The sequence below is a fragment of the Cherax quadricarinatus genome, chromosome 63 (assembly GCF_038502225.1).
Source record: "Cherax quadricarinatus isolate ZL_2023a chromosome 63, ASM3850222v1, whole genome shotgun sequence".
Taxonomy (NCBI): Eukaryota; Metazoa; Arthropoda; class Malacostraca; order Decapoda; family Parastacidae; genus Cherax; species Cherax quadricarinatus.
Genome location: NC_091354.1, coordinates 18,829,558 through 18,855,174, shown reverse-complemented (window position 1 = coordinate 18,855,174; position 25,617 = coordinate 18,829,558). Strand labels below are relative to the sequence as shown.

The 25,617-nt window shown below is 39.8% G+C and overlaps 1 protein-coding gene across 2 annotated transcripts in view; it reads left to right on the top strand.

The window, feature by feature from the left end:
• LOC128698177 (bifunctional purine biosynthesis protein ATIC) overlaps positions 1-25,617 on the top strand; it is a 50,585-nt gene that overhangs the window by 670 nt on the left and 24,298 nt on the right. For both annotated transcript variants that reach the window (XR_011393769.1, XM_070098677.1), the window contains exons 2-6: positions 4,102-4,223; positions 6,441-6,590; positions 12,949-13,160; positions 21,269-21,444; positions 21,851-22,011. Coding sequence is in view for 1 of the 2 variants with exons in the window: in XM_070098677.1 (XP_069954778.1) it covers positions 4,102-4,223; positions 6,441-6,590; positions 12,949-13,160; positions 21,269-21,444; positions 21,851-22,011 (821 nt within the window). In the remaining variant the exon portion in view is untranslated. The remainder of the gene's footprint in view (positions 1-4,101; positions 4,224-6,440; positions 6,591-12,948; positions 13,161-21,268; positions 21,445-21,850; positions 22,012-25,617) is intronic.

The following is a 25,617-nucleotide window of genomic DNA, read 5'->3' as shown; positions in this document are numbered from 1 at the left end:
GGATGTAAACAAAGATGATGGTCGAGTAAGATTTAAGTTATTTTATGAACATTAAAATGGTATAAAATACCGACAGATTGTTAGGTAAGACACATATGCAACAGTTAGGTATTTCGCCTACACAGTAGGCTTCTTCAGTCGAGTACAGAAAAGTTGATAGAAGCAGAAGATACTTGAAGACGATGTAATCAGTTTTGAGGTGGTCAGTCCCTCAGTCTGGAGAAGAGCATTGTTCCGTTGTCTGAAACAATATATTGTTTCAGACAACGGAACAATGCTCTTCTCCAGACTGAGGGACTGACCACCTCAAAACTTTAAGGGTGATGGACTGATTACATCGTCTTCAAGTATCTTCTGCTTCTATCAACTTTTCTGTACTCGACTGAAGAAGCCTACTGTGTAGGCGAAACGTTTCGAAATAAAGATACCTAACTGTTGCATATGTGTCTTACCTAAGTTATTTTAGTTTGGTTTCATTAGGTTTATGTACGTTTCTTGCCATTTACACGTGATACCAAAACACTTCTAACACTCGCTCAATGTACAATTTATCGCCGAAATTTGGGTGCTTTAATTATCATAAAATACTTTTTGACTGTCTCCCCCACAAACCAAAAAATAGCTCGGACAACCCATTAAGCATTAATTAGATTTCTCTGAAAGGAGGTGCCTTGAAAAGAATAACAGCGGCTAAAAGAGGTCAATATATCTGAAATGCGCAGGGAGACACTGGTCAGAGAAATAGCAAGCATCGAACTTAAGCTAAAAGAATCCTTTAGGAGTCAGGAATCGCGGGAAGAACTAAAAGCCATAAATGAAATCGAAAGAAACCCAAAGTATTTCTTCTCCTATGCCAAATCAAAATCGAGAACAACGTCCAGTATTGGGCCCCTACTTAAACAAGATGGGTCCTACACAGATGACAACAAGGAAATGAGTGAGCTACTCAAGTCCCAATAAGCCGCTAACCAGACTGAGAGTCGAAGATCAAAATGAATTTTTTATGAGAGAGCCACAAAATTTGATTAACACAAGCCTATCCGATGTTATCCTGACGCCAAATGACTTCGAACAGGCGATAAATGACATGCCCATGCACTCTGCCCCAGGGCCAGACTCATGGAACTCTGTGTTCATCAAGAACTGCAAGAAGCCCCTATCACGAGCCTTTTCCATCCTATGGAGAGGGAGCATGGACACGGGGGTCGTCCCTCAGTTACTAAAAACAACAGATATAGCCCCACTCCACAAAGGGGGCAGTAAAGCAACAGCAAAGAACTACAGACCAATAGCACTAACATCCCATATCATAAAAATCTTTGAAAGGGTCCTAAGAAGCAAGATCACCACCCATCTAGAAACCCATCAGTTACACAACCCAGGGCAACATGGGTTTAGAACAGGTCGCTCCTGTCTGTCTCAACTACTGGATCACTACGACAAGGTCCTAAATGCACTAGAAGACAAAAAGAATGCAGATGTAATATATACAGACTTTGCAAAAGCCTTCGACAAGTGTGACCATGGCGTAATAGCGCACAAAATGCGCGCTAAAGGAATAACAGGAAAAGTCGGTCGATGGATCTATAATTTCCTCACTAACAGAACACAGAGAGTAGTCGTCAACAGAGTAAAGTCCGAGGCAGCTACGGTGAAAAGCTCTGTTCCACAAGGCACAGTACTAGCTCCTATCTTGTTCCTCATCCTCATATCCGACATAGACAAGGATGTCAGCCACAGCACCGTGTCTTCCTTTGCAGATGACACCCGAATCTGCATGACAGTGTCTTCCATTGCAGACACTGAAAGGCTCCAGGCGGACATCAACCAAATCTTTCAGTGGGCTGCAGAAAACAATATGAAGTTCAACGATGAGAAATTTCAATTACTCAGATATGGTAAACATGAGGAAATTAAATCTTCATCAGAGTACAAAACAAATTCTGGCCACAAAATAGAGCGAAACACCAACGTCAAAGACCTGGGAGTGATTATGTCGGAGGATCTCACCTTCAAGGACCATAACATTGTATCAATTGCATCTGCTAGAAAAATGACAGGATGGATAATGAGAACCTTCAAAACTAGGGAGGCCAAGCCCATGATGACACTCTTCAGGTCACTTGTTCTATCTAGGCTGGAATATTGCTGCACTCTAACAGCACCTTTCAAGGCAGGTGAAATTGCCGACCTAGAAAATGTACAGAGAACTTTCATGGCGCGCATAACGGAGATAAAACACCTCAATTACTGGGAGCGCTTGAGGTTTCTAAACCTGTATTCCCTGGAACGCAGGAGGGAGAGATACATGATTATATACACCTGGAAAATCCTAGAGGGACTAGTACCGAACTTGGTGCTGGAATTGAAAACCCCCCTTGAAGGAGGGGTTCTTGATCCAAGGAGTTGACAGCATCCCTTTCCTCAGATTGAAACAGATTCCCTTCCATCCTCATGCACTATGGCCCTGCAGGTTTAGCACTTTCCCTGATTAGGAAAAAATATTAACACTGACGACCACGCCCAAGAACCCCAATGAAAGTAAGTCGCTGACATTTTTGGATTATTCTAGTTAATTTACATGTGTTAAACTGTGTATAACTGCACTTGTGTACTTGTTTATAAATAAATTTAATAAAGCACAGACTGGAAGCATGCTCTAGACAGTCCACTCTTCCACTTGTATTTAGTGAAATAAATTTGTGAGCGCATGGTCTGATGTGCGTGTATGCTTTGGGGTTGTGGGTTTACAGTGTGATGTCACCAATTTTGCATCTGCACATTGTTAGCTTTAAGAAAGCAATACACTGGCACTTACAAAGGTATTTTGTTTGTATGTAGATTTATACCAAATTTCAGCTATAGTTTACAACTATCACTCTGGAATTTGGGATCATTTCTGAGTTGGGATCCTGGTGACATTAGTTAATAGCAGCAACAATATAGTAAGTGGGTACACTAGTTAAACAGGCATAGTGCAGTAGTGTAAAGCAGCTCACACTGTTATACTCGTTAAAGAAATTCACTCTTTTTCTAGTTGATCTAGGCTCTTGATGTTCTTACACAACATGTCATTCAATATATATACCATATTTAGCATTGATGACTCAGATGAGGTGCTAGATACATGTATAAGTATTAGATCCTAAGATCAATTTAGTTGCATTATGAAAGTTAAGACACTTGTGCAACATCTGGTTATCTTTATTGTAGACGTTTCGCCATCCAGTGGCTTTATCAATACAGATTCTTGGACATAATTAGAAAACAGAAGAACTATATACAAAAGATGAGGTAATCAGTCCCTCAGCCTTGGAGGTGGTGTTTACAGCACCATGGTTGTAGAGATTCTGAAGCACAGGTAAGGAGACTGGCGCTTATATAGGCGTCAGTGAATAGGGACGTATAGCAGATGAGGGCATAGTCACTGGTAAGCGGGATTCCCCAGTGGAAGTAGGTCCTTCCCAAATTGATGGGCTAGTTGTAGAAGTCGTGAAGAAGGTCGTGTAGATGTCCTCTGAATCAAGATACCATGATGTTGCAGTGCCTGACAAATTGTGCAAGACAGGTATACAATACCGACAAGATGAAAGTTAAGACACAAGTGTCTTAACTTTCATCTTGTCGGTATTGTATACCTGTCTTGCACATAGTTGCATTATGCACTGAAACTCAAGATAGTGACTTAACATTAGACTTAACATGTATAGATCCAAAAGTTTTGCAGCAGACACTACTGTATATGCAGTTGATAAGAGGATAAAGACTAGACACTGAGTTCCCATCCCCCCCCCCTCCCCATGTTTTCTGTATTTTTTTTTTATGCTAGTTTATTCCAGGTTGCCTCTTATCCTCAATTTTAAGCATAATAGGTGTTCAATATTGTTTTTTTTATATAGTTTTTCTTTTGTTAATTTATTATAATTTTTTTTCCTATCAATAAACTTGTCTGTTGTAACCCCTGTGTATATTCACATTCTAGAGAAATAAAATTTTATTTGGATTAAGTCTAGGATTAATTCACCATTATTTCTGTTGTATATGCTAAATAATTTGTCATACAGATTTCCTTTTGACATAATTTTCTGGTACCTCTGACAGCATTGCTGAGTGTATCTGACAAAAATGGGCTGGTGGACCTGGCTCGGGGCCTGGCTGCTGCTGGTCTCAAACTGGTTGCTTCAGGAGGTACAGCTACAACACTGAAAGCTGCAGGACTGAGTGTTAGTACACTAAGGGTTATCACATACATTCATTTATAACTAAAATTTGATATACCGTACATTAAATAAGACCAAGGAAATCAAGAGGGGCTGTACATTTTAACCTCTATGGTCCTCTTCTGCAGATAAGAGAGGAAGGTTGGCTTGTAATCATTTGCACCTCATTAATGTGGGCAGGGGTTACCTGATCTCTGTTTACAATTAAATGGCAGTCATCAAGTTAAACCTTTCAGGGTCCCCAGGCCCTCTCCCAGACTTGTTCTCAGGGTCGCCCAAATTTAAAAAAAAAAAAAAAAAAAAAAAATATTTTTTCTTATGAAAAGTTAGAGAATCTTTTCCCGATCATAATGACACCAAAAGTTTGAAATTTGATGGAAAACTTACGGAATTATGCTCTCGTGAAGTTAGCGGTCTCGACGATGTTTACGCATCGGCGATTTTGCCCACTTTGAGCCCTATTTTCGGCCAATTCCAGTGTACTAGTCAACAAAAATCATAACTATTTTGCTAGAACTCCATTTTTTCTATTGAATGAGTACAAGAAACCACCCATTTACCGATTTCAACTATCCAATACAGTGGTCAGAATTTAGCAATTTTGGCAATTTCACACAAATTTCAAAAGATGTCAATTTCCAAATAGGGTCCAGAATAAACAAGAAAGACATTCCTGGCACTAAAATAACATTTCCTCTGTTCATTAGTCATGTCCCCACGCCCCTCTTACATTCTTTTGCTTTTCACTTTGAATTTTTATTCTCGCAGAAAATAGAAGATTTACTGTTATGCAGACTACTGCATTAGTGTACAAATGGTATAAATAATATCGGCGCACCTGTAAAAGAATTAGACTCGCCAGTTGACGTGTATTGGACGCTTAACATGATTTTGTTTACTTTTGAACTTTGGTAAAAATCGAACATTTCTGCTACTTTGAGCTCAATTTCAAGGTACTTTTCATTGTAAAACCAGTCAAAATTATCTCAATTTCTGTAATATGTCGTCCATTCTATAAAATGAGACCAGGAAAACTAGAATACAGCAATAAATACCATATGAAAATACAATGCAAAGTTGCTGTTTTAATCCAAAAACACGGTCAGTTTTTTTTCTCATTACACAGTGTGCTGCAGGATTTTTTATTATACTGCGCACACTGACCGCATAGACCCATTCTTTCATATGTAGGCGTACCAGCTTTCTCTCGCTAGATTTGAGGGCGCTAGAATTTAGGCATACTAGTACGTCAAAAACCCTGGTGCGTAAGACATACTAGTACAGTGGACCCCCGGTTAACGATATTTTTTCACTCCAGAAGTATGTTCAGGTGCCAGTACTGACCGAATTTGTTCCCATAAGAAATATTGTGAAGTAGATTAGTCCATTTCAGACCCCCAAACATACACATACAAACGCACTTACATAAATACACTTACATAATTGGTCACATTCGGAGGTAATCGTTATGCGGGGGTCCACTGTATGTCCGAAACCCTGAAAGGGTTAACCAATAAGCAACACCACCACCACTTTGATTTTGTTGAAACTGTGTCTGTGTGTGGGGGGGGGGGGAGGTTAAAGATTTGCAAGTACGTACAGTATTAGAATCCAATCCATAGTTAAAGATTTATGAAAGGTAGCATTTTAAACACTCTTCTAAAGCTTGCACATTTCAGATTGCCATAACTTTCCTTCTGTTTGTCTTGGCTCTTTTAGAGTATAAAATTTGGAATTGTCATGGTCAGGAGATTCCAAAGATAGCATCCTCATATTTCTGTTGAAAAATAGGAAAAAAAAAAAACTTGGAAAATTTGGGGGTGATCATTTGACTTTTTGGATTTAATTTCAGGAAAAATAACAATTATGAAGAAATTGGTGTTTTCATTTCTCCATCAATAGCAGCCTGAAAAGCTTGTTTATTCTGTTTTTATTTGTTAGTTTGAATAACGCCTTTTTTTTTTTTATTATTATTATCCACGTTTTAGTTTGTTCTTGGTTCATATTTTTGTAACCTGAGGGGTAGGTAATGATGGGTGATAATATAATGAAGAAAGTGCATATTGTAGATTCCAAAATGCTAGTATTTTTTTTTTTTTTTTATGAAACCTTGTACATACTTTAGATTTTAATGTAAAGTTGTTGCTGTAATTTTCAAGAGTCTGTTATTGTAATCTTGACAGTCTCTTCTGAAAAAACGATAGAATTTCTATTTTTCAGGTGTCCGAGGTGGCAGAGGTGACAGGAGCGCCAGAAATGCTAGGTGGGCGTGTAAAAACTCTGCACCCAACTATCCATGGTGGCATTCTTGCCAGGGAGTCTCCAGCTGATCTAGCTGACCTTGCAGCAAGGAACATTAGCCTCATACAGGTCAGATTATTTCCTACTTCTTGTGACTGCATACTTTCATTTCTGGCTAATTGGTAAAGTTAAATGGAAAGGCACAACCCATTCAGGGTCGAGAGGTCCTCTCCCCAAACTAAGTCTCAGCGTCGAAAAATATTCAAAAAAAGTTTTTTTCTTATGAAATGATAGTTTTTTTCCCGAGTTATAGGCTAAAAAAAATTTTTTGCGATCAGTACTTGTCGAGATATGGAAGCGTGAAGTTGACAGAAATTGAATTGCTTATGGCAACATCACCGACTGCCGGTCACCCAGGAAGTTTTTTTTTTTTTCTACTTTTTTTTTCTAATTTTCTTTTTTTCAAGTAACCAATATAAAACATAGAACAGTGGACCCCCGCATAACGCTATTAATCCGTTCCTGAGAGCTCAATGTTATGCTAAATTATCGTTATGCGAATTAATTTTCCCCATAAGAAATAATGGAAATCAAATTAATCCGTGCAAGACGCCCAAAAGTATGAAAAAAAATTTTTTTACCACATGAAATATTAATTTTAATACACACAAACTTAAGAAAACATGCACAGTTACATGACACTTGCCTTTATTGAAGATGTGGTGATGATTGATGGGATGGGAGGAGGGGAGACTGGATGGTTTTAGTGTTTAGAAGGGGAATCCCCTTCCATTAGGACTTGAGGTGTCAAGTCCTTTTCCGGGGTTGCTTCCCTTCTTCTTTTAATGCCACTAGGACCAGCTTCAGAGTCACTGGACTTCTGTCGCACAACATATCTGTCCATAGTGGCCTGTACCTCTCGTTTTTTTATGACTTTCCTAAAGTGTTTCACAAGAGTGTCAGTGTGATAGTCACCAGCACGGCTTGCAATAGCTGTCTGAGGGTGGTTTTCATCCATGAAGGTTTGCACTTCAAGCCACTTTGCACAGATTTCCTTAATCTTTGAAGTAGGCAACTTCTTCAATTTCTCTCTCCCCTCCTCTGAAGCAATTTCCTCAGGTGTGGCCTCTTGCTGTTGAAGTTGATCTAGCAGCTCATCAGTGGTTAGTTCTTCATTGTCCTCCTCCACCAACTCTTCCACATCCTCCCCACTTACCTCCAACCCCAAGGACTTCCCCAATGCCACAATTGATTCCTCAACTGGCATAGGATTCTCAGGGTTAGCCTCAAATCCTTCAAAATCCCTTTGGTCTACACATTTTGGCCACAGTTTCTTCCAAGCAGAGTTCAAGGTCCTCTTAGTCACTCCCTCCCAAGCCTTACCTATAAGGTTTACACAATTGAGGATATTAAAGTGCTCTCTCCAAAACTCTCTTAGTCAATTGAGTTTCTGAGGTCACTACAAAGCACCTTTCAAACAGAGCTTTTGTGTACAGTTTTTTGAAGTTTGCAATAACCTGCTGGTCCATGGGCTGCAGGAGAGGAGTGGTATTAGGAGGCAAAAACTTCACCTTAATGAAGCTCATGTCTCCACAAAGTTGCTCTGCCAAGTCTGTAGGATGACCAGGGGCATTGTCTAACACCAGGAGGCACTTAAGGTCTAATTTCTTTTCAGTTAGGTAATTTTTCACAGCAAATGCTTGGTGTAACCAGTCACAGAAAAAGTCCCTAGTGACCCATGCCTTATTGTTTGCCCTCCACAGCACACACAAATTAGCCTTGAGGATATTCTTTTGCCTGAACGCTCTGGGAGTTTGAGTGATACACTAATAAAGGCTTCACTTTGCAATCACCACTAGCATTGGCACACATGAGAAGAGTAAGCCTGTCTTTCATTGGCTTATGTCCTGGGAGTACCTTTTCCTCCTGAGTAATGTAGGTCCTGCTTTGCATTTTCTTCCAAAACAGGCCTGTTTCGTCACAGTTAAACACTTGTTCAGGTTTGTCCTTCACTGTCTATGTACTCCTTGAATTCATGCACATATTTTTCAGCTGCTTTTTGGTCCGAACTGGCAGCTTCACCATGCCTTATCACACTATGTATGCCACTACGCCTCTTAAATCTCTCAAACCAACCTTTGCTGGCCTTAAATTCACTCGCATCACAACTAGTTGCAGGCATTTTTCTAATTAAATCCTCATGCAACTTCCTAGCCTTTTCACTTATGGTCGCTTGAGAGATGCTATCGCCTGCTATCTGTTTTTCGTTTATCCACACCAATAACAGTCTCTCAACATCTTCTATCACTTGCGATCTCTGTTTCGAAAGCACAGTTAAACCTTTGGCAAGAACAGCTTCCTTGATTGCCGTTCTCTTGGACACAATAGTAGCGATGGTTGATTGGGGTTTACTATACAACCTGGCCAGCTCGGAGACACGCACTCCACTTTCATACTTAGCAATGATCTCTTTCTTCATCTCCATAGTAATTCTCACCCTTATTCCTGTAGGGTTGGCACTAGAAGCTTTCTTGGGGCCCATGGTCACTTATTTTTCAGGTGAAATCACTATAAAAAGGCTGTAATAATACGAAATGTTCTGATTGTATGCTTGAATGTTACCGCGGAGGCTGGCTTGTAAACAATGCCACTGGCAGAACAAGTGAGGCTGGCTCAGGCCGCATGGACGCGTCTCGGACGAATTGCGTTGAGCGAATTTTCTAGCGCTATGCGAAGCAAAATTTTAGCGATAAAATGTATTGCTATGCGATGCCAACATTATGCAGGGGTCCACTGTACAGTGGACCCCCGCTTAACGATCACCTCCAAATGCGACCAATTATGTAAGTGTATTTATGTAAGTGCTTTTGTACGTGTATGTTTGGGGGTCTGAAATGGACTAATCTATTTCACAATATTCCTTATGAGAAAAAATTCGGTCAGTACTGGCACCTGAACATACTACTGGAATGAAAAAAGTTCGTTAACCGGGGGTCCACTGTATTTTGTTTATTCACTCGTATGCTGCACAATAACCTCACAAACATTGCTGTCATTATATTGTTTACAAAACATGTTTACACAAACCAGTAATATATAAAATGTTGTTTATTACTATTTTTCTATATTTTATATACACACACAGTCACTGGACACATTTCTAGAAGTTCTGCAGCATGTGGAACTCTTTGAAACATGGTGTCATGCACAGTGGTGTTTTACACTTCTCGCACATGAAGAGTGTCTGCATTGTTGTAGGCGTTTTTTTGTACATGCACAGACATAATGCCTCTTTTGAGCCTTTTTCTTGAAAGCAGTAGCAGGTGATCAGGCCTCAGATGAGAGGGTAGCTGTTGATGATTTCGTGGGCAGTGTTCTATTGCAGGTATTGTTACTTGGTACGTGAATATTATTTGTCTGATGACAAAATTTGCCATGTGGTGTTTTTTTTCTGGTCTTCATCTTGTACATATTATAAGCATTGAGCATGGAAATGTCCAGAAGATGGAGTACAAGTTTTATGTACCACTTATAACTCTTGTAAACACAGTCGGCAAACCAAATCTGCATGTCACATTTGTCCACTGAATGCATATTCAGGGTGTAGTCCATCACAGCTGCAGGTTTTAGAATGGGTTCATTGGTCTCTATTCTGCCTGCTAGTGCCTTGTCATTTCATTTCGGTGAACTGATGAGTATATCATCTCATTTGTCATGCCTCCGAAATGCCATGTCATTGGCAGCAAACGCCTGCACCTCGCCTCTAGGAGTGCCTACGTCAAACCTAGGCATATGCTTTGATTTGCACGCACTGTACCGCACACATCTTTCATGTTTACTCTCAAAAAATCACTGGGTTAGGCGCTTGTGTACCAGTTATTATTATATAATATATGCCCCTTACCAAGATATGGTTCCATCACTGTTCTAACCACATCACCAGATACCCAATAACTTACTAGTATCTTGTAGTGTACACAATAATATCCAATACAAGACCACTGTAGCAATCACAAAGTACAAACAACTTTATAACCAAAGTGTTTCCTCTTGCTTGGAATATACTGCTCAAACGACAGTCTACCTTTGAACAATATATGGACTTAAGTAAGGCTTTCGATAGTTCCACATCAAAGGCTTTTGAGGAAACTTAAGACACAAGGAATAGGAGAAATTTTTTCCTGGGTAGAGGCATGGCTGACAAATAGGCAGCAGAGAGTTTGCATAAATGGGGAGAAATCAGAATGGGGGCACATCACAAGCGGTGTTCTGCAGGGGTCAGTGTTGGGCCCGTTGTTCACAATTTACATAAACGATATAGATGAGGGAATAAATAGCGACATAAGCAAATTTGCTGATGACACCAAAATAGACTGGCCAATTCATTCTAGTGAGGACACTAGAGCACTCCAGGATGATTTGAATAGACTGATGCAATGGTCGGAGAAGTGGCAGATGCAGTTTAATTTAGACAAATGCAAAGTTCTAAATGTTGGACAGGAAAATAACCATGCCACATATAAACTAAATAATGTATATCTTAATACTGCTGATTGCGAAAAGGAAATAGGAGTTCTGGTTAGCAGTAATCTAAAACCAAGACAACAGTGCATTAGTGTTTGCAATAAAGCTAACAGAATACTTGATTTTATATCTAGAAGTATAAATAATAGAAGTCCTCAGGTTGTTCTTCAACTCTATATAGATTATGCTGCACAGTTCTGGTCACTGTATTACAGAATGGATATAAATGCACTGGAAAACATACAGAGGAGGATGACAAAGTTGATGCCATATATCAGAAATCTTCCCTATGAGGATAGACCGAGGGCCTTGAATCTGCACTCTCTCGAAAGGCGTAGAATTAGGGGGGATATGAGTGAGGTGTATAAATGGAAAACGGGAATAAATAAAGGGGATGTAAATAGCGGGCTTAAAATTTCAAGCCAAGGTAGGACTTGCAGCAATGGTTTCAAGTTGGAGAAATTCAGATTCAGGAAAGATATAGGAAAGCACTGGTTTGATAATAGAATTGTGGACGAGTGGAACAAACTCCCGAGTACAGTTATAGTGTAGTTCTAAAAATAGGTTAGATAAATACACGAGTGGGTGTGGGTGGGTGTGAGTTGCTCCTTCCTTAAGTGGAAGTGACCTGACTAGGTGGGTCATTGGGCTAATCTGGGGGGGGGACATGGACCTGCTTCGCATGGGTCAGTAGGCCTATGGCAGTGTTCCTTCTTTCTTATGTTCTGTCAGGCCTGGTTTTGTCTGAGAAGTGTAGCATATGTAATAGCACAAATCGATTCACTGGTATTATGTCATTGAAACCTGGGGTTGCAATCAGGTGGTCTGTCAACCAGTATGATTTGACACTGCTTATATACATATGGCATAAGCATTATTGTGGCAAAGAAAAGATGCATCTCAGCCACAGTTGTCTCTCTCCGCTGGTGTAGGCATGATTTTGGTGAAAGTATTGTTTGCCATGGTGTAATCGAAATGTGTTGCTTTCCTTGACGATTAGCATCAGCCGCGTGGGTATCAACATGGCCCACTGCTGGTGCCTCACGGCTGGCACCACTATAACACTACCATCTGATGCCGCATGCACATTTTCATCCCAGTTGCAACAATCGTCTTCATTTTCACTATCTGTTCCTGTTGTACGACCATAGGATGTACTCTGAGATGTACTCCTTACCCTTGGAACAGCATATGGCACACTACCAGAGCACATAGTGTCGTATTTACTGACGCTTCACTGGAGAATATTCCACTTCACTCTTGCTACTGGAGCTGTTTTCAAGAGCTTGGAGATCATATTCACTATCACTATCATCACCATTGCTCACATCTGAGTCCTAGACATGGGAAAATAAGAGTTTCCTCTTTTGTTTGGTACAACTGGACGTGAACAAGATGCCCCAGCACCAGAGGTGGAAAGTTGTAGGTCATCTGGGTGTTCCCTCGCTATTAACGGTATTATGGTCATTAGTTTCAGTCACAAACTCCTCAAAACCTTGAAAGTCATCTTCACTGACACTTCCATCTGTTTGAACTGTCACTTGGGAACAAGTGTCCCAATTCGCCGAGGAGTGAAGAGTTTCTTACTACGAGGCATAGTAAAGAAGGCGTACTAAAATGGCATTCCCACAGTGCACCACTTGGTTCCCAATTTTTTTTTTCCTACTGTGCACACTGACCATGCAGACCCATTCTCGCGTGTAGGCCTACCAGCTTTTTCCCGCTTGATTTGAGGGCGCTAGAATTTACACGTACTAGTATGGCACCAACCCTGAAAAGGTTAATAAAATCGGGTATTACTCTAGGTAAATAGTATTTTATATAATACTTCTTAAAAGGACCCTATGGAAATAAGTCACCGACTTTTTTTTGGTTATCCTAGGTTCTCTACACATATGCTGCTATGTATGATTATCTATGTAACTGTATTTATGTATGCCTGAATAAACCTACTTAATTGCAGGTAGTGGTGTGTAACTTGTACCCATTTGTGAAAACTGTGAGCAAGGAAGATGTTACAGTGGAGGAGGCTGTGGAGAACATAGACATTGGGGGTGTTGCCCTCCTTAGAGCAGCTGCAAAGAACCATTCCCGTGTGACAGTGATCTGTGATCCCCTAGACTATGACAAAGTTCTTGAGGAGCTAAAAACTGGGGATACAGCCCCTGCCACAAGGTAGGGCAATTTAAAGAAAATTTACCTATGCTTCATACATTTTTCATGGACATTTCTTTAAATTGAGATTTTAAAGAAAAAATTCAGTTGTATTTTTATATGGAAACTAAACTAGAAACTGGAAAATTTTATACTCGAGTGTTGAATAAAGTAAATATAACTTCTGCAGTTTGCTTTACAAAAATGGTCAGAGGCTGGCTGAAACTAGAGTAAAATTGCTCACAATTAAGTTGTCCAAATCATTACTATGGGTGTTTTTTCTAAAAAAAGAAAGTGAAAGTGCACAGAAATCCTTATATTCTACAAAGTAAAGAATTAAAGAATCTAACATGCAAGATATTGATGCTACATTCTGTAATGCTTGAGCACTCTAATTCAGCTGTTACCTACAGACAACTTGACATCTACATAAAAGAACCTCAGCCAAGTAGACTCGCATGAACCCTCGTAACATTTTTATCTTTAGCACTGCTATAAAGTAAGGTACCATATATACTATGTTATAGCTTGACTTCATGCATAACTGATCTTCCCAAAAGTTTCTCGCTGTTTTATGTCTTGTGTGAAAGTCTACATGGTTTTTGAGGGACAATAGAATTGATAACTAAAATTGTGTACTGGGTTTGTAGTTTGTTCTATGTGATAGCCTAATGGTTTCTCTTGTGTTTAGCCTAACGTGTACTCGCCTAATTCACCTAATTCGTGTAGTATAGATTAAAATATCTTTAATCGAGCTTGTGCATTAGTAGATATATCCAGTAAGGCGAGTAGCTTGACTTCAGTGCAAATATACAGACATATATTTGAATTAGAGGAGCACTGCAGTAGGTGGCTTAATGCCTAGTGCTAGGTAGATCCTACTTATCCGAGTCATTCCCACACTTTGGTAACTCTAGTTAAGACAGTACATACTTAATTATACAAGGATAAAGGAACACTGCAATTGGCATACTGACCATACTAAACAGGTCCTACTCTCATTGGCCCATTCTCACTTGCATTGCCAAGTCAGTGTTTTTGTATATATAAATATGAAAATAGACTATATGCTCCAGCAGTTATTCGGTTGATATGCACCTCAGGAGATGTGCTCGGTATTATACTCGCCAAGATCCTTTTCCTTGAGTGAGGTTTGCAGTCTTTGACCTCCTAGCCTGTACTGTCTGCTAGTCCAGCTACTCTGCCTGGTAGCCTTGCTACTGTGGCTTTTGTCTTCTGCAGCAAGCTTGTTTCCCCATGCCATGCACGTTTTACCCTTGCCCAACCATTCCTAGTCTTGTATTTGTCCTCCACCCCCCCCCCTAAAAAAAAAATTAATTGTGGAGGGGGTAGAAGAGGCTTTGAGCTTTAGGGGCTTGAGCATCCAGCAGGCTTGTGCAAGCTTGGTAGATAGGAGGCAAGTGGTTTTTCAGTGACATGGTGTGAGCAGGGCAACTTTTATGAAGGGATTCAGGGAAACCAGTTAGCTGGACTTTAGTCCTTGAGGTAGGAAGAGCAGTGCTTGGACTCTGCATAATGGGTGAAGATGTTGCAGTTGGAGGGTAAATCTGGTAGAGATGTCAGCACACATCTAGAAAGATGGTGATTGAGTGACTGCCTTGGCAGGAGATGTTGGTTAAGTTGAAAATTCATCTCAATTGTGATGTTGACACTCTTCTGGCAAGCCAGCATAGATTGAATGAATGATGGTTAATTGGATCACTGCCTTGGCAAGATATGGCCATTTAGACTTAAAAAAAGTGTAGCAGTAGTAAAAGCATGGAATTAAATTTCCAAGGGATGTAGTAATTGAATTTAACTTCATCCTCCAGCACGTCTCAGATTATGGTGACATATACAGTACACTACTGAAATAACTTCTGAAGAAAGCACTGGATTAACAGAAAAGTTGCAGACTGGTAAAATAAGTTGTAAATTTTGGATGGGTACATCTGGGAATGATTAGGTGCAGTTGTATCTAAGCATGAGTCGGTAGGCGTATTGTGGTGCTCTTCTATTTATGTTTTGCACGAATTAAGACATTCATTTGGCAATAGTTGTAGATTGGAATGTGTGATTGCTGGCAGGACATCCCTAGCTTACCCATTAGACTTACTGCAGTGTTACTTGGTTTGTGTGTTTTTTCACTACTGTACAAGACTTAATTTTATAGAATGATTTCAACCATTAACAAATATACCAATGAATAAGTGAACCCTCCTACTTCCCCCCCCCTTTCTCAAAAAAAAAAAAAAAAAAGCAAAAACCTTGACCTATACTTATTTTTTTTTTTTTTTTTCAACAAGTCGGCCGTCTCCCACCGAGGCAGGGTGACCCAAAAAAAAAAAAAAAGAAAATCCCCAAAAAGAAAATACTTTCATCATTATTCAACACTTTCACCACACTCGCATATTATCACTGTTTTTGCAGAGGTGCTCAGAATACAACAGTTTAGAAGCATACACATATAAAGATACACAACATATCCCTCCAAACTGCCAATATCCCAAACCCCTCCTTTAAAGTGCAGGCATTGTACTTCCCATTTCCAGGACTCAAGTCCGACTATATGAAAATAACCGGTTTTCCTGAATCCCTTCACTAAATATTACGCTGCTCACACTCCAACAGATCGTCAGGTCCCAAGTACCATTCATCTCCATTCACTCCTATCTAACACGCTCACGCACGCTTGCTGGAAGTCCAAGCCCCTTGCCCACAAAACCTCCTTTACCCCCTCTTTCCAACCCTTTCGAGGACGACCCCTACCCCGCCTTCCTTCCCCTATAGATTTATATGCTTTCCATGTCATTCTACTTTGATCCATTCTCTCTAAATGACTAAACCACCTCAACAACCCCTCTTCTGCCCTCTGACTAATGCTTTTATTAACTCCACACCTTTTCCTAATTTCCACACTCCGAATTTTCTGCATAATATTTACATCACACATTGCCCTTAAACAGGACATCTCCACTGCCTCCAACCGTCTCCTCGCTGCTGCATTTACCACCCAAGCTTCACACCCATATAAGAGTGTTCGTACTACTATACTTTCATACATTCCCTTCTTTGCCTCCATAGATAACGTTTTTTTGACTCCACATATACCTCAACGCACCACTCGCCTTTTTTCCCTCATCAATTCTATGATTAACCTCATCCTTCATAAATCCATCCGCCGACACGTCAACTCCCAAGTATCTGAAAACATTCACTTCTTCCATACTCCTCCTCCCCAATTTGATATCCAATTTTTCTTTATCTAAATCATTTGACACCCTCATCACCTTACTCTTTTCTATGTTCACTTTCAACTTTCTACCTTTACACACATTCCCAAACTCATCCACTAACCTTTGCAATTTTTCTTTGGAATCTCCCATAAGCACAGTATCATCAGCAAAAAGTAACTGTGTCAATTCCCATTTTGAATTTGATTCCCCAAAATTTAATCCCACCCCTCTCCCGAACACCCTAGCATTTACTTCCTTTACAACCCCATCTATAAATATATTAAACAACCATGGTGACATTACACATCCCTGTCTAAGACCTACTTTTACCAGGAAGTAGTCTCCCTCTCTTCTACACACCCTAACCTGAGCCTCACTATCCTCATAAAAACTCTTTACAGCATTTAATAACTTACCACCTATTCCATATACTTGCAACATCTGCCACATTGCTCCTCTATCCACTCTATCATATGCCTTTTCTAAATCCATAAATGCAATAAAAACTTACCTTCCTTTATCTAAATACTGTTCACATATATGCTTCAATGTAAACGCTTGATCTACACATCCCCTACCCACTCTGAAACCTCCTTGCTCATCCGCAATCCTACATTCTGTCTTACCTCTAATTCTTTCAATTATTACCCTACCGTACACTTTTCCTGGTATACTCAGTAAACTTATTCCTCTATAATTTTTACAGTCTCTTTTTTCCCCTTTCCCTGTATATAAAGGGACTATACATGCTCTCTGCCAATCCCTAGGTACCTTCCCCTCTTTCATACATATATTAAACAAAAGTACCAACCACTCCAACACTATATCCCCCCCTGCTTTTAACATTTCTGTCATGATCCCATCAGTTCCAGCTGCTTTACCCCCTTTTATTTTACGTAATGCCTCACGTACCTCCCCCACACTTACATTCTGCTCTTCTTCACTCCTAAAAGATGGTATACCTCCCTGACCAGTGCATGAAATTACCGCCTCCCTTTCTTCCTCTACATTTAAAAGTTCCTCAAAATATTTTTGCCATCTACCTAATACCTCCCTCTCCCCATCTGCTAACTCCCCTACTCTGTTTTTAACTGACATCCATACTTTCCCTAGGCTTTCTTAACTTGTTTAACTCACTCCAAAAATTTTTCTTATTTTCATTAAAATTTCTTGAGTGCCTCTCCCACTCTATCATTTGCTCTCCTTTTTTACTCTCTCACCACTCTCCTCACCTTTCTTTTACTCTCCATATACTCTGCTCTTATAACACTTCTGCTTTGTAAAAACCTCTCATAAGCTACCTTTTTCTCTTTTATCACACCCTTTACTTCATCATTCCACCAATCACTCCTCTTTCCTCCTGCCCCCACCCTCCTATAACCACAAACTTCTGCCCCACATTCTAATACTGCATTTTTAAAACTATTCCAACCCTCTTCAACCCCCCCCCGCCTCATCTTTGCACTAGCCCACCTTTCTGCCAATAGTCGCTTATATTTCACCCGAACTTCCTCCTCCCTTAGTTTATACACTTTCACCTCCCACTTACTTGTTGTTGCCACCTTCCTCTTTTCCCATATACCTCTTACTCTAACTGTAGCTACAACTAAATAATGATCCGATATATCAGTTGCCCCTCTATAAACATGTACATCCTGGAGCCTACCCATCAACCTTTTATCCACCAATACATAATCTAATAAACTACTTTCATTACGTGCTACATCATACCTTGTATATTTATTTATCCTCTTTTTCATAAAATATGTATTACTTATTACCAAATTTCTTTCTACACATAGCTCAATTAAAGGCTCCCCATTTACATTTTCCCCTGGCACCCCAAATTTACCTACTACTCCCTCCATAACATTTTTACCCACTTTAGCATTGAAATCCCCAACCACCATTACTCTCACACTTGATTCAAAACTTCCCACGCATTCACACAACATTTCCCAAAATCTCTCTCTCTCCTCTACACTTCTCTCTTCTCCAGGTGCATACACGCTTATTATAACCCACTTTTCACATCCAATCTTTATTTTACTCCACTTAATCCTTGAATTAATACATTTATAGTTCCTCTTTTCCTGCCATAGCTTATCCTTCAACATTATTGCTACTCCTTCTTTAGCTCTAACTCTATTTGAAACCTCTGACCTAATCCCATTTATTCCTCTCCACTGAAACTCTCCCACCCCCTTCAGCTTTGTTTCACTTAATTGAGATTATTGAGATTATTTCTGATCGCTGTATAACAAAGTACACTATAATCAGAAAACTCGGAGGTTGCACAGCATTTTGAGCAAAACCTATTTTAGATGTAAAAATTAGTTTTGTTTACTATATTTGAGTATAATACATGGTATTAACATGTTGAAATGGAATCAGGATACAACATTATGTATAAAAACTACAGATGAAAAAATTAATTAAAATCGGTAAGTGGAACTAATTTATGACCTGGCAATAAAATTTAATGCAATAGACATTATCTGTAGACTTTCAGCATACATGAATTTTAGTTAAATACAATGATCATATGAAATTCTCAGTAAAGTAGCTGAGTCTGAATGAAGAAGGGTTTAAATGTGTGGCACAATATATGGTGATAGCAAAAGGAAGTACAGGAAGATGAATAATGGATGAAGACTCAGTAAGTAGGTTGCAAGATGTGTATGAACATAGTTAGCAGGTAGGGTATATTTGGAATCTTCTGGTGGAGAGTATAAATGGTAACTTTTACTGGAGTGATTTTTTACCTAGTAGTGTGCAATAGTAAAACAAAAATTGGCAAACAAAATTTGGCTGACAAATAGGCAGCAGAGAGTTTGCATAAATGGGGAGAAATCAGAATGGGGGCACATCACAAGTGGTGTTCCGCAGGGGTCAGCGTTGGGCCCTTTGTTGCTCACAATTTACACAAACGACATAGATGAAGGAACAAATAACGACATAAGCAAATTTGCTGATGACACCAAAATAGGCCGTCCAATTCATTCTAATGAGGACACTAGAGCACTCCAGGATGATTTGAATAGACTGATGCAATGGTCGGAGAAGTGGCAGATGCAGTTTAATTTAGACAAATGCAAAGTTCTAAATGTTGGACAGGAAAATAACCATGCCACATATAAACTAAATAATGTAGATCTTAATACTACTGATTGCAAAAAAGGATTTAGTTCTGGTTATCAGTAATTTTAAACCAAGACAACAGTGCATTAGTGTTTGCAATAAAGGTAACAGAATCCTTGGCTTTATATCTAGAAGTATAAATAATGCAAGTCCTCGGGTTGTTCAACTACATATTCTTGGTTAGGCCTCCTTTAGATTATGCTGCACAGTATTACAGAATGGATATAAATGCACTGGAAAATGTACAGAGGAGGATGACAAAGTTGATCCCGTGTATCAGAAATCTTCCCTATTAGGATAAACTGAAGGACCTGAATCTGCACTCTCTCGAAAGGGGTAGAATTAGGGGGGATATGATCGAGGTGTATAAATGGAAAACGGGAATAAATAAAGGGATGTTAATAAAAGCATTAGTCAGAGGGCAGAAGAGGGGTTGTTGAGGTGGTTTGGTCATTTAGAGAGAATGGATCAAAGTAGAATGACATGGAAAGCATATAAATCTATAGGGGAAGGAAAGAGGGGTAGGGGTCGTCCTCGAAAGGGTTGGAAAGAGGGGGTAAAGGAGGTTTTGTGGGTGAGGGGCTTGGACTTCCAGCAAGCGTGCGTGAGCGTGTTAGATAGGAGTGAATGGAGACGAATGATACTTGGGACCTGACGATCTGTTGGAGTGTGAGCAGGGTAATATTTAGTGAAGGGATTCAGGGAAACCGGTTATTTTCATATAGTCGGACTTGAGTCCTGGAAATGGGAAGTACAATGCCTGCACTTTAAAGGAGGGGTTTGGGATATTGGCAGTTTGGAGGGATATGTTGTGTATCTTTATATGTGTATGCTTCTAAACTGTTGTATTCTGAGCACCTCTGCAAAAGCAGTGATAATGTGTGAGTGTGGTGAAAGTGTTGAATGATGATGAAAGTATTTTCTTTTTGGGGATTTTCTTTCTTTTTTTTGGGTCACCCTGCCTCGGTGGGAGACGGCCGACTTGTTAAAAAAAAAAAAAAAAAAAAAAAAAAAAAAATGTAAATAGCATGCTGAAAATTTCCAGCCAAGACAGGACTTGCAGCAATGGTTCCAAGTTGGAAAAATTCAGATTCAGGAAGGATATAGGAAAGCACTGGTTTGGTAATAGAGTTGTGGATGAGTGGAACAAACTCCCAAGTACAGTTATAGAGGCTAAAATGTTGTGTAGTTTTAAAAATAAGTTAGATAAATACACGAGTGGGTGTGGGTGGGTGGGTATGAGTTGGACCTGACTAAATTGTGCTACTAGGTCTGATGCCTTGCTCTTTCCTTAAGTGGAAGTGACCTGACTAGGTAGGTCATTGGGATAATCCCAGGAAGGGGGGGATGGACCTGCTTCACATAGGTCAGTAGGCCTGTTGCAGTATTCCTTCTTATGTTCTTAAATTCAGAAATATCTGAAACTTAACTTATATTTTCCCTGCGTGTTTTTTCACTACATGGGATACAATTTTGCATTACGAGCCACGTTTCAGGAACATAACCCATAAACATAACTTGATTCTAAGTTAACTATAGACAACTTGATTGATCAGACTTAAAGCTTTAACAAAGAAAATTATTATTGGACCCTGCACATTTGGAGAAAATCATTCAAAGAGCAGATTAGATAGATTTGCTGGATAAAATCCACTTTTGGTGATGTACACGTTTTAACCTAGTTTCTGAACTTTCAGGCTCTGTGGAATTGCTGTATGTTTGTAGTATTTTGAGTTTAAATAAACTTTTTAGGAAAGAATTGGCACTGAAGGCTTTCACCCACACTGCCCAGTATGATGACCACATCAGTGACTACTTCAGGAAGACTTACTCTGCAGGCGTTTCCCAATTGCCTTTACGCTATGGCATGAATCCTCACCAGAAGCCTGCTCAGGTCTTCACTCGGGCTTCTAAGCTTCCTTTAACTGGTAAATTATTAACTGTTTAATCAAGAATATTTTTGCAATACTAAATTAGTGTATCTGTACATATTTTAGGAGGTTAGATGGTGAATTGTTTGGTCCCAAAATTTAAGATAGTTTGAGAAAAAGTTATAGTACAGGTACAACATCGATTTTTCGACACTGGTGGTCCAGAAACTCTTACAATCCATACAAATTTACAAGCAGGAAGTTGAAATTCCCACGTCAGTGTATTTACCACACAACTGTGTTGCTCGTCCAACCCCAAGACCAAGGCATACTGCGCTTCTCTAAAGACAGAAAACTCGGTAATCCGGAAAGGCTTTGGAACCAAAGGGTCCAGAAAATTGATGTTGTACCTGTACATGCTTTTGGTAGCAGTATATAATTGTTCATTCTTTCTCCATGGCAGTTGTGAATGGATCCCCTGGCTTCATCAACCTATGTGATGCACTCAATGCCTGGCAGTTGGTCCGTGAGCTCCGTGCTGCTCTGAGTCTGCCTGCTGCTGCTTCATTTAAACATGTTTCTCCTGCTGGAGCTGCTGTGGCTGTTCCTCTAGATGAGACAGAGGCAAGTTCATAAGGTTATTCAAATGTGTTTTTGTATACCGCTGAAGTATGTAGAAACTGAGATGGAAAATTTACTTTATTTTCCATCTAAAAGACTTGTCATTGGAAAAAAAAACACTTTGTGCAATATATGTACTCTATTGGAATCCCAAAGGCATTACATTACTACTGAGGACATCAGATTGAAGGAGTGGCAGTGAGGAAATGAGTGATATAGTTTCTTGTAAACGCTTTACTACTGCACTCTTGCATATAGATAATAAAGTGCAATAGAACCCTGGATTTCAGCCGTAATCCATTCCAGGTTGGCCTAAATCCGAAAAGGTCAAAAACCGAAGTAATATTTCCCATAAGAATTAATGTAAATACAATTAATCTGTTCCACTCAAAAATATTAACAAAAAATACATTTTTTAAAGATTAACTATAGTTTTACATACACAAAACAAAAAGCAATATAAAGCAATAATTTTACTAATAAATAAACATTACGTACCTTTATTGAAGACTCTTGTTGGCGTATTGAAGGTGAGGAGGGGAGAGAGAGGAGAGCTTATTGTTTGGAGGGGGAATCCCCTTCCATAAGTACTTTATACCCAAAGTCCCTCTCTGGGGTTACCTCCTTTCTTTGTTGTTTACTAGCACTAGGACCAGCTTGAGTCTCTGCACCCCTGTTGCACAAAAAACTGTCCAGAGAGGTCTGTTTCTGGCATTTCTTTAAGATTTGCCTGAAGTGGGATGTGGTTTTGTCACTGAACATGTTGCAGATCTGGCTTGTTTCAGCATGGTCAGGGTGATATTTCTTCACAAAACTTTGCACCTCCTTCCACTTTGCACAAATGTCCTTAATCACTGAAGAAGGCACATTCTTCCCTCTCTTCCTCCTCCTCCTCTAAAGCAGTTTCCTCAGCTGTGGCCTGTTGCAGCTGAAGGTCTTGCAGCTCTTCAGTGGTTACCTCTTCGCTGTGGTCCACCAATTCTTCCACATCCTCGCCACTCGCCTCCAACCCCATGGACTTCCCCAAAGCCACAATAGATTCCACAACAGGCAGAGGGTCAACAGGGTCAGGGTCAGCCTCAAACCCTTCAAAATCCTTCTCTTGGACACGTTCTGACCACAATTTTCTTCAAGCAGAGTTCAGAGTCCTGGAAGTCACTCCCTATGGAGGGTATTGAAGTAATTCCTCCAGAACTCTTAGGGTCAAGTCAGTGTCCGAGGTCACTTCAAAGCACCTTTGAAGTTTTTTGAAGTTAGAAATGACCTGCTGGTCCATGGGCTGGATGAAAGGAGTAGTGTTAGGAGGCAAGAACTACAATGTTATAAAACAACTCCATAGACAATTGATCTACAAAATTTGGAGGATGAGCAAAAGTATTGTCCAGTACCAGGAGGCACTTGAGTGGCAATTTATTTTTCTGGAGGTATTTTTTTCACTCGGGCCAAACCCTTCATGCCTTGTGACCCATGCCTTATTAGCTTTCCACAACACACAATTTACTTTTGATGACATTCTTTTTCTTGAACTCTCTGGGATTTTTAGTAATACACGAGTAAAGACTTCACTTTGAAATCCTCACTTTTGTTACCACAGAACAAAAAAGTAAGCCTATACTTCATAGGCTTGTGTCCTGGCAGTGCCTTTTCCTCCTGCGTGATGTAGGTTCTCTGGCATTTACTCCCAAAAGAGGCCTGTTTTGTCACAACACTTGTTTGGGGAGGAATCCTTCATCCTCTACTTAATCCTTGAATTCATGCACAAATTCTTCGACTGCACGTTTGTTTGAACTTGCAGCCTCACCATGCCTTGCAATATTGTGTATACCACTACGCTTCTTGAATCCAACCAGCCTCTGCTGGCCTTAAACTCACTAACAGCAGCACTGTTCCAGGCATTTTCTTTACGAGATCCACATGCAGCTGCGTTACCTTTTTACAAATGATTGACTCCACAACATTATCTCCCTCTAATTGTTCATCATTGATCCACACCAACAATAACTTCTCCATATCTTCGATTATTGATGATATTTGTTTTGTTAGCATACAGTGGACCCCCGACATTCGATGCATTTTAATGCAAAAATTTTGCCTTGACATTCGATGGAAAACCTAAAATTCGATACGATTCGTACGAGACGTGTCCACGTGTGGCCTGAACTGCACCATGTGTGCCGGTGTTTACAAGCCAGCCAGTGTGCACGCATCTAAGGATACATTCGGCACATTCCATATTATCCATATTATCACTGTTTTTGGTGCTTTTTTCTGCAAAATAAGTCACCATGGGCCCCAAGAAAGCTTCTAGTGCCAACCCAGTGGTAAAAAGGGTGAGAATTAGTATGGAAATTAAGAAAGATTTTGAAGGGTTTGGGGCTAACCCTGAGAAGCCTATGCCAGTTGTAGACTCCATTGTGCCTACTTCAAAAATTAAGGAAATGTGTGCAAAGTGGGTTGAACTGCAAACCTTTATGGATGAAAATCACCCTAACACAGCTATTGCAAGCCATGCTGGTGACTATTACAATGACAATGTTATGGCCCATTTTAGACAAAACTTAAAGGAACGGCGACAGAGGTCCAGTGACTCTCAAGCTAGTCCTAGTGGCATTAAAAGAAGGGAAGTAACCCCGGAAAAGGACTTGCTACCTCAAGTCCTAATGGAAGGGGATTCCCCTTCTAAACAATAACAACTTCGACACACTCCCCTCCTCCCATCCCATCAATCATCACCAGATCTTCATTAAAGGTAGGTGTCAATTATTCTATTGTTATTATTCTATTGTTGTTATTGTAATTATTCTATTGCATTAAACTTAATATTTCATGTGGTAAAATTTTTTTTTTTCGTATTTTTGGGTGTCTTTCACAGATTAATTTGATTTCTATTATTTCTTATGGGGAAAATTAATTCGACTTTCGATATTTTCGACATTCGATAGTTCTCAGGAACGGATTAGTATCGAATGTCGAGGGTCCACTATATTTACCCCTTTTGCAATATTTGCTTCCTTGATTTCTACTTTCTTTGCCAAGATGGAAGTGATTATTGATTTGTATTTCCCATACATCCTAGCAAGCTCCAAGATACTAACACCACTCTCGTACTTTGCTATACTTTCTTGAATTCTTTTTTCTTTCTTTACCAAAGGGCTGGCACTAGGAACTTTCTTTGGGCCCATGGTGGCTTATTTTGCAGTTGCACTTGATAAATAACCACAAAAAACAATGGAATAAAATGAAATGTTTGGATGAATGAGTGGAGCCTTGCTCTCACCCAGAGACAGCCAAATTGACTCGAATGCGAGGGAATGGTGGGCAGACACATCCAATGTGGCCGATTTCAGCCACCGTCTAAAATCCAGGAAAGAATTTCGGCCAAAAAAAAAGCGGCCAAAATCTGAATCGGGTGCTATCTGGGGGTTATACTGTAGTTATACATATATAGGTAGTAGGTTGGTAGACAGCAACCACCCAAGGAGGTACTACCGTCCTGCCAAGTGAGTGTAAAATGAAAGCCTGTAATTGTTTTACATGATGGTAGGATTGCTGGTGTCTTTTGTCTGTCTCATAAATATGCAAGATTACAGGTATGTCTTGCTACTTCTA